Below are 10,666 nucleotides of genomic sequence, written 5' to 3' on the forward strand. Positions count from 1 at the left end.
ATGCTGCTCTAACAGGAAATACCACAAATGGGATGGCTTTAACAAACAGGAGTTTATTCTTTTACAGTTTAGGAGGATAGAGATCCGAGTTCAAAATGCCAGGCTCTAGGGGCTGGATGATAGCCCCTTGACCTTGAGCTTCAGCTCTGCCTTTTGCTCCTGGCCCAGTGAAGCTGGAGGCTTTTTTCACTCAGGCAGCTACTGGCTGCTGAGGCTGATAAACCCAAGGGTGACAAGTAAAAAGTCAGTCCTGTTATCATCAAACCACACAGCAAGCCATTGAATCAAGTCCATTAAGAGTGCCCAGATCGGCAGACAACATGGCAGGCTGCTGAATAAAGACTCAGCTACATGCAGGATTCAAGTGTGCCAAAAGTTGGAGACCATTCCCAAAGCTTCTCCTTAGATACGGGAAGCACATCACATCCCTAAAGCAGCTACTCAGCTGCTCATGGCAGATTCCACCATGGAGTTGACTGCCAGTTTTTCTTGGGGAATAACTACCACTAGCTGTCCAGGCCCTCAAAACTAGGCCCAGCCAAGTTGACATATAACCTTAACTACCCCACTTGGTAGAGAGTCAGCGTGAAAGAAGACCGTCAACAAGATGGATTGACACAGTGGCTGCAACAATAGGTTCAAACATAGCAATGATTGTGAGGATAGCACAGGACCAGGTAGTGTTTTATTCTGTTGTACGTAGGGTCGCTATTGGTTGGAACCAGGGTGATGGCACCTCACAAACAAACAAAACAGGGGGCCTAAATTTGGAGTCAAGGCTATGTCAGCTGGTATATCAACGTCCATGAGTCATTGTTGGCACAAAGCTCTTGCTGAGACTCTTGGAGCAAAGGGACCTACAGGGACATTTTTCCCCTTTGGAGCAATAATGTGAGAAAAGTGACCATAGATGAGCACCACTCCTAGGCCTGCAGGTTCTTTAGTTCTTTGTTACCATTCTCCAGGGAATCAATTTCTCTCCAGTTTGCTAACCAACTATTTCCAATACTATTCTGCTACCAGCCAAGGCACTTGACTGCTAACCAGAAGGTTGGTGGTTCAAACCCACCAGCCACTCCTTGGAAGGAAGGTTGGGCAATCTTCTTCCGTAGCGATACTGTCTCGGAAACCCAAGGAGGGGTCACTATGAGTCAGGTCTGACTCGATGGCACATAATAACAACAACAACAATTCTGTTGGCTTGGGAAAGGTAAGTATGCAGCCCTTGACCACTGGGAACAACAGCTCTGTTTTCCCCAATTCCTAACTCTGAAACAATAACTGATTTAAAGCAATATCTTATCCTGTGCAGATAAAAAAAAAAAAAAAAAAGACTTAATAGGCCACCGTCCCTTCCCCATGGATTCATTAGTTCCTCGAACTGCAGGTCCAGACCCATATACATCCACTGGGCAGCTGCATTGGACTTTCCATCAGCTCAATGTACCCACACTTGTCTCTCTGCTACCTCTTCTTCTTTCATTTCAAGATGCCACCAACTCCCCAATCATCCAAGCTAGAATCCTAGTACAAGATTCTTAATTCCCACTCTGACTCTTCATAGCCTCTCACATCCTGGATCATCCTTACTCAGTTTTCAGGACTCAGTTCAAATGTCCTCTCATCTATAAAGCAAGGTGACTTAGTCTTTCCTCCCCTTTTGCCGACAGAACCCTCACCGCATTTTGCTATAATTGCATGTACATGTCAGTTTCTCCTACTAATGGTGAGGACCTCAAGGGCAAGGACCTGTGTCTTGTTGAGTTTACTATCCCCAAGACTTGGAGCCAAAGATTAAATGTTGAAGGAATTAATTACTTCTTAGGGAAAATGAATGCATCCTGTGTTCTGGCTGCATTTACCGTAAGAGGAGGAAGTATTCTCTAGCTGAACGCACACTGTCTGAGACTGAATAGCTGAAGTCTTCATTTCCCAAGAGGCGGACTATGCAGGAAGAGCTCTGGACTGGATTTCCCAGCCATGATCCATTCTCCTCTCTCCCCATTTCCTCCCATTTTCTATAAATATTTGAAGACTGAAAGTGACAGTCACCTCTGAAGCTTATAAACAATATGTTCTTCTTTTCTGTTCCCTTAGGGTTAAGCAACATCATCGGCATCATAGTTTATATATCAGCTAATGCTGGAGACCCTGGGCAGCGAGACTCAAAAAAAAGCTACTCCTATGGCTGGTCCTTCTATTTTGGAGCCTTCTCTTTCATCATTGCGGAGATTGTGGGAGTGGTTGCTGTGCACATCTATATTGAAAAACATCAGCAGTTGCGTGCCAGATCCCACTCAGAGCTCCTGAAGAAATCTACTTTTGCCCGCCTTCCACCCTATAGGTATCGATTCCGGAGGCGGTCAAGCTCCCGCTCCACAGAACCCAGGTCCCGAGACCTGTCCCCCATCAGCAAAGGCTTCCACACCATCCCTTCCACCGACATCTCAATGTTCACCCTCTCCCGGGACCCCTCCAAGATCACCATGGGGACCCTCCTCAATTCCGACCGGGACCATGCTTTCCTACAGTTCCACAACTCCACTCCCAAAGAGTTCAAAGAGTCGCTGCAGAATAATCCGGCCAACAGGCGCACCACGCCCGTCTGAACTGACCTCTGATCTCTGCCCCGTGCCCAGCACAACCTTGGCGGAAGTGTACAGAGATGTCTCTGAGGTTGCATGGCATGGTCCTAGTGATGGTATTACTTTTTATAAAGAATGAAACCAAATGGACTCATCCTTCTCCCACTCTTTGCCCCCCACCCTCTAAGCCCTAGCCCCTCCATTCCTCTCTAACTCTTCAAGCCCACCCCACAATGTCATTCCTCTCTCTGTGTATCTGCACCACGTTTTCTTTTCTTCCTTCTTTACTGGGAGGACGTCCACATTCTTCCCTCCTTGGAAGACGGCTTGGAGGAGTCATGGGTGGTGGCCAGGGGAGGGATTTCTGAATCCCCATCAGGTGAGTCATAGTTGTCCCCATAGTCCACCTACACAGATCCTCAGGAAACCGACCACCCAGGTGGCCCTGAGGGAGGCATCCATCTTTACATGTTAGAAAAACATGACCAGAAATCAAAGATGTCAGAGCCCCAAAGCAGCTAATGTAATAAGCACTTATGTTATTAAAGGTTTTGCCTTGTTGTAACCAACTGAGCTGGGCGTGTTTGGTTTCTTCCAGGTATTTCACACACAGACTCACTCCCTTGCCATTGAACTGACTCATCTCTCTCCTGGAAATGAAGCTTGGCTTGGCCACACTCTGCCAGTAGGAGGGGTTCCTAGTGGGACCAGCAATGTGCTCCTCACAAAGGTCAGAGTCAGTATGTTCCTCCACCCGAATCCCTGGAGGCCAGCTGGTGTCCAGAATCTGGCTGTGGCACTCAGTAGCCCTGGGGCTTGGCAAGTCACCTAACCTATAAGCCTCAGCCTCCTTATCTATAAAATGGAACATGATAGTGATACTCACCTCCACAGAGTTGTGAAGTTTAAATAAATATCACATGTAAAAGGATTAGCACACTGTAAACTATGTGTGTATAAGTGTGTACACTTCATATATAGAGAGAGAGAGAGCTCTGGTGGCATAATGCCTAAGGCTTCTGACTGCTAACCAGAAGGTTGGCAGTTCAAACCCACCAGCTGCTCTGTGAAAGAAAGATGGGCAATCTACTTCTATAAAGATTTACCATCTCAGAACCCAATGGGGATTGAGTTTGGTTTGGTTTTATATATGTGTGTGTGTGAATCATATATATATATATTTGTTGTTGTGTGTGTATATATATATTTGTTGTTGTTGTATGTGTGTGTGTGTATATGAATCTACTCACCCTTCTGGTTAACAGTCAAATGCCTCAGGCACTACGCCACCAGAGCTCCTGGTTTTTGGTTTTTTGGTTGCATTGGGGTCTGAAGGCTCTGGCAGGAACATGAGAATTAGATGTCACCCCTGTTACCTAACATTTACTTTCATGAGTGTTTCTGGCACATGCTCAGCACTTCACACCTCCAAAGAGCTTTTCCACTTAGGGCTCCAGCACCTCAGGAGGGGGCACAGAGTTATGATCATAAGAGCTAACACTTTGTAATGCTGCTATGTGCCAGGCTGCATTCTAGGGTCACACACATTCTAATTCACTTAATCCTCCCAGGAAGCCCATGAAGAAGAAGTGGTTAATATTCTCATTGTGCTGGTGAGAAAACTGGGGGAAGAGAGGGGACGTGACTCGCTCACACTGTCTTCCCACCATGGGGCGGTTAAGTGCTCAGCTGCTTACTGGAAGGTTGGTGGTTCAAACCACTCGCTGCTGTGAGGGAGAAAGACACGGCACTCTGCTTCCATCAAGATCACAGCCTTTCAAATGAGGCCCTTCTACTCTGTCTTAAGGGGTCATTATGAGTTGAAATTGACTCGACAGCAATGACTTTGGTTTTTTGCTTATGGGATGGAAGTCCTGGGAAACCAGTAACTTTCCACACTCAATACAGTGAATTTTATAGTCAAGTGCAGACTAGTGGCAATTCATTTCATCTGTAATAATCTCATACATCAAATAATCTCAATTCATCCTCAAAATGACCACGTGTAGTAAGAATTATTATTCCCATTTGGCAGATGGAGATAATGAGGCTCAAAGAGAGTAAGTGTGTTTGTTAGGCTGCTAACAAGCAGAGCCAGCATCAACACCCAAGCCTTCTGCTTCCCAAACTGAGTGGCTTCCCCACTATTCTGGCGTTTTCCAAACATCAGTCATTCGAGTACAGCAAGTGTGAAGTTTTTCATATCCACGTGCCACACGGACCATTATTCACCAAATGTTTTCTCTTTAAATTAATGGACTCACTTTTTACTTCAGTAAATATATTTTACAAGGAAACTTTATATCACCACTGTTAAAAGAAAACTGGTATTACTTTCCTACAAAAAGAAATAGAATATAAACAAAACAGTTACACTACATTCTAACCATTGCCTATCTTGGACTGGCCACCTGCTTTTTCTGAAAAAGGATATTACCAAAGTGTTGTTGTTGTTGTTATGTGCCATCGAGTCGGTCCCGACTCATAACGATGCCTCCTTGGGTTTCCAAGGTGGTATCACTATGGAAGTAGATTGCCCAAAGTGTTAGAGAGGTGTTAAAGATATTTGAGCTCCAAAGAAGAGGGTACCCTTGGCTTAATCAGAAGGATCCAAAGAGAAAGCAGAAGGGAATAATCTTCTCATGATACGATTCAGTGCCCTGCAATTCTGTGGCTGTCATCATGTCAAATAATCTTGCCCCCAGCTGCTCCTGTCACCCTTGAATAAGGAAAGATCTGTGAGCTGAAGCAAATAGGTGGTGAATACTGTGAACAGAAAGAAGCGGCAGCCAGCATCTTGGGACCTGGGAGTTTGTCAAAACCATGGCATCAAGGGGGCTGAGCTAGGACATAGAGAAAGATCCCAGGGGCTTAATTAAATGAACACCTGCTCTGGAGGCCAAGCACAGAGACCCTCTGCAAAGGCCAGAGGGCTGGCAGAGAGAGACAGGCCCCTGACCCCTGGAATGACTCTTTGCACCTTCTAGTCTGCTCCCCACAAAACTGGCCTCGGAGTGCCTATGCGGAGAACTGCTTGGTGGGCTCAGCTGGCTGGCATCACTCAAATATAAATCTAATCCCTCCCAGGTCATAGCTAAGATCCCTGCCAATTCTTGTCATTCAAAGGGAACTGTATTCATGTTCACTAGGCCTCCACCCTCTGTGCCTAGCACTGTGCCATGAAGTTTACTGATTTTGTCTCATGTAATCCTAACCACAGGAGCTCTGGTAGCATAGTGCCTAAGGCATTTGACTGCTAACCAAAGGCTGGCAGTTCAAACCCACCAGCCACTCCTCGGAAGGAAGATGGGGTGATCTACTTCCGTAGTGATACTGCCTCAGAAACCCAGGGAGGGGTCACTATGAGTCTGATCTGACTCTACAGCAGTGGGTTTGGTTTTTTGGTTTTAATCCTAACCACTGAGGTTGGTACCATTGTTAAACCCATTGTACAGATGTTGAAACTTGGCAGTGGCAAAGCAAGTACTTGACCCCATGTCTCCCTGATTCTAAAGTCTATGTAACAGCCACTCACTAAGCTTTCCTGGTCACGATTCTCAAATGTCGAGCTCCATCCCTGAGTTCTCCATCTCCTTCTCTCCCAAATGCAACTCTCCTTCCTGGCTCACTCACTTCTGGACCAGCAGCATCTTCTCACCATCTCCAAGACCACAACTCCTGCTTTCGCTTTCATGTCTCCCTATTATGTGGCCCCTAGAGTGGATTTTTACCCATTTCTTTACCTTTGTGTCTTTGGAGAAAAGGGAGGCAGTTTGGCATAACTTTTAAGCACACAGATTCTATAGCTGTATCTGCCTGAGTTTGGATCCCATCTTCACATCTACCAGTCATGAGACCTCTGGCAAGATAATTTCCCCAAGTCTCAGCTTTCCCACCTATAAAATAGACACAAAAATGGTAATTAGTCCATAGGTTTGTTGTGAAGATTAAAGGACTTTATGGACATAAAGCACTTGAAGCAGAACCTGAAACACAGATGTTAGTTATAGTCAATATATTTCCCGTATTCTTCATATCTGGGCTCTTTCCCACCTAAACCATCTTACTTCCCAGATATTATCAACACGCATCTCTGTTCTAACCAGGCCAATGTCCACACACTACCCTGAGCATACAATTGTTGTTGTTGTTGTTGGTTGCTGTTGAGTTGGCTCTGACTCATGGTGAACTTCTGTAGAGCAGAAGAGATATATTGCCCACCCTGCACCATCTTAATGATAGTTGCTATGTTTCAGTCCATTGACTTGGCTGTTGTGTTAACCCATCTCACCGAGAGTTTCCCTAGTTTTTGTTAGTCCTCTGCTTTGCTTTGGACATATTACTGGGAGGGACCAATGCCTAGAGAAAGACTTGACAAAGTAGATGGTCAGTGTAAAAGAGGAAGAACCTCAACAAGATGGATTGACACAGTGGCTGCAACAACAATGGGCTCAAACATAGCAACAATTGTGAGGATGGCACAGGACCAGGCAGCGTTCAGTCCTGTTATACAGGAGGCCACTGTGAGTCAGAGATGACTCAATGGCACCTAACTAACTAAGCATCATGTCCTTTCCTAGCAATTGGTCTTTCCTGATGACATGTGTCCAAAGGATGCAAGTTCAAGTCTGGCAATCCTCATTTCTAAGGGACATTCTGGTTGCATTTCTTCATTCTTTTGGCAGCACATGGTATATTCAATATACCTCACCAACACCACAGATCAAACACATCAAGGCTTCTGTCTTACTTTTGCACTATCCAGCTTTCACATGCATATGGATGGATACCATAGTTATTCCCAATTCTCTGCTGCAAAAAGGGCAAGAAGGCCACGTCTTCTGACCTCCTCTAACCCCACAAAGGAAGACAGGAGCACCATCAATAGCCCAAAGCCCATTCCTGTGAGGCCAGACATGCTGCCTTCCTCCAGCCCTTACACCAACTGTTCCTCCCGCAGCACCCAAAGCCTATCTGCCAGGTTCAATAATTCACTGCAGTGGCCATACAGAAGTCACAGACTATGGGGTTTATTAGGGAAGCAACAGGCTACAATTCAAGTTCAGGAACAATGTTCAATCTCTCTCCCAGCAAAGCGTGACTCTCGGTGCCTCTTTCTCAGCAGCATGTGTCTCTCGTTGTCTCTTTCTCAGCAGTGCACGTCTCTCAGTGTCTCTTTCTCAGCAACACGTCTTCCTCACCCAGAAGTCAGAGAAAGACTTCTGCCTCTAGGAGGCCTCCTTTTTAGCCCGGCAGAGTGGCCAAACCAACCAATCATAGCATCAGAATTCTAAGCACCTGAGAGAGAGCGGGAACCTCCCAGAACATTGCTTTGTGTTGTGCCCAACAGAATACCCCAGGTGGATAATTTTTACAATCAGGAGATCCTCAGTTGCTCACAGCAAATTCCACCACAGAGTTTACAAAGACTTATGGCTAGAAAAGCCATACCAGGTAATTTACTACACCGCATCTGCCTTTGATGATAAATATTATCCTTGCTTGAAACAATTTCCCTCATCCTTTCTGAACTCTATCCATCATTCAAGGCCAAGATCAGGCCTCATGCCTTCCACAAAGTCTTTATTGACTCCTCAGCCCACATATCTCTCACATCTTGGCATTAATTCTTTCATTTGTTCACCCAGTACTTATTATTGAACATCTAGAAACAACCATGAACTTGATACTTATGACCGTTGCCCTCATGGAACTCTTACTCCAGTGTGGGAGAAAAACACTGACCAAGTAAACACAAAAGTAAACATCATTTAAAATTGTGATCAATATCATGATGGGAAAATACAGTGCAAAAAATACAGAGGAGGGGAGGAGGACCCAAGATGGCAAACTAGGCAGATAGACTATCCAAATCTTCTCCAGTAAAGACCAAGGGAAACAGCCACAGATGACAACCCTGCAACCCACAGCTTCAAAGGAAAGGATACAGATGAAGATCAAATATCAAGGAAAAGAAGAGACTGGACATAAGCAGTGAACAAGGAGCAGTAAAGTGCCAACTGGTACCTCATGGCCATTTTTGAATTATTACAAGCAGTGCTCCAATCAGAGCAGGAACAAGACAACTGGCTCCACTTGCCCGGGACTGCACCAGCGCTCATATCGGTGATCAGGCGACCAGAGAGATGGGACCTCCCCCTTTCCTTGCACAAACCCCTGGTGACCAGAGTTGTGCCCCACCCCCAGCCACCCAGTGGCTGGTCAAACTTCTCCCCCCACTGCCTGGGCTGTGCCAATTTTTTCTTTTCTTTTCTTTATCTTTCTGCTTAGTCCTTCCCTTCTCCTACCATTTTGTTTTCATTTTCCCTTTCCCTTTTTTCCTCCTCTTCCTTTGCCATTTTTCTTTCTTTTTGGATCCCAGATAGTAGGTGCCCCTTCCACTGCAGCCAACATGGTTAGCAACACCTTGCCCTGACCCCTCCCTGGGCAGCAGTGGACACTCCCCTAAAGTGGGCTCCAGGTTCCCACTGCAGTTGTGTGTCAGCTAACACTTGCAATAGTTTTGTTCTTCTCTCTCTCTCTTTTCCTTTCTTCTCAGTTTTCCCTCTTTTCTTCCCCTTATTTCTTTCTTTCTTGTTTCTGTCTCTTCCCTACATCATTTTTTTTTTTTATTATTCAGCAGTGACCACCTTGTCCCTCACCCCTTCCATGTTCAGTAGCACCACCTGTGACCTTCTCTATTGGTGGTGTGTGCTTCTGTGGACTGAGTGTCACATTTCTGATACAGCCATATTTGGTGGCTAGCACTTGCATCAATACTGTGCCACATTTTTGTTTGTTTGTTTTTCTACCTTTTCTCTTTTTCTTCCTTCTTAGGTCTCCTCTTTTGTCCCTCCATTGTTTGTTTATTTGTTTCTTTTTTTCTCTCCCCTTCCCCTTTTTTTCCTCCTCTTCAACCTTACTTTTCTTTCCTTTCTATCTTTCCTCAGCAGTTAGGAGCCAGTGACCCTATACATCCATACCCATCACACTCATCCCAACAACTGGGTGAATGCGACCACCTGCTTCAGCAACACCAGATTGGCAGATGGACAGTGGCCAACATTGGCCCAGCCTGCCCTCGGCTGCTCTGCATGAACGGTAATCAGAGTTTCATACCAATACTTCTACCCACTAATAAACCCACCTGAACACAAGTGTTGAATGCCCATGTTGCTAAACTAGCAACCAGAATAACATACCAGCTCTAATGTCTGGATATTTTAAAAGAAAACAACAAATCAGACTGAAGCAAACCAACATACAAAATCAACAAATTAATATAATAACACCTCATTGTCTCAGAGATGACAGACAACTTCAGACACACATGCAAAAAAAAAAAAAAAAAAATGGGAGAGAGAGAGAAAGATAACTCCAATAAGTGACCAAAATATAGGGCCAGAAAATCTTCAGTGGAAGAAATGCTATTGGAACTACCTGATAAGGAATTCAAAAGAACTGTACTTAGTACCTTCAACTGATTGAGAGAAAGTTTGAGGAAACCACAGACAGAATCAAGGGAAACACAGACAAAACTCTATAAGAGTTTGAGAAAACAACACAAGAATAAATTGACAAAATAAATAGAAAATTAGAAACCATACAAAAATGGCAAATAGAAATCCAGAAGAATAAATCTAACATTTCAGAAATAGATAACACATTGGAAGGACAAATGAGTAGAAATGAATTAATGGAAAACAGAATTAGTAAGATTGAAGACAAATCTCTTAATACTAACCCATTAGAGGAATAATCAGGAAATAAAAAAAAAAGGAGGAAAAAAAGAAAAAGAAGGAAACCTAAAAATTATGTGGTACACATCAAGAGGAATAACTTATACCTGGTCAGAATTCCAGAATGGGAAGAGACAAAAAAAGCACCAAGAATATTGTCAATGATTTCTTGAAAGAAAACATCCCTAATATCATGAAAGACAAGACGATATGCACTCAAAAATCTCAATGATTCTATAAAACATTCAGAGAAGAAGTGATACCGTTTCTACTCAAAGTATTCCAAAACATAGAAAAGGATGGAATCCTCCCTAACTCATTTTATGAAGCAAGCATAACCTT

At 44.4% G+C, this 10,666-nt stretch overlaps 1 protein-coding gene across 1 annotated transcript in view; it reads left to right on the forward strand.

Annotated features, from left to right (window-relative positions):
* Positions 1–2,609, forward strand: part of CACNG3 (calcium voltage-gated channel auxiliary subunit gamma 3) — a 162,551-nt gene extending 159,942 nt beyond the window's left edge. Inside the window, exon 4 of the mRNA XM_007951797.2 lies at positions 2,098–2,609. Coding sequence (XP_007949988.1) covers positions 2,098–2,609 — 512 coding nt within the window. The remainder of the gene's footprint in view (positions 1–2,097) is intronic.
* Positions 2,610–10,666: the final 8,057 nt, after the last annotated feature.

The sequence above is a fragment of the Orycteropus afer genome, unplaced genomic scaffold, assembly GCF_000298275.1.
Source record: "Orycteropus afer afer isolate SDZICR_OR568_19922 unplaced genomic scaffold, OryAfe1.0 scaffold00312, whole genome shotgun sequence".
NCBI classification, from domain to species: domain Eukaryota; kingdom Metazoa; phylum Chordata; class Mammalia; order Tubulidentata; family Orycteropodidae; genus Orycteropus; species Orycteropus afer.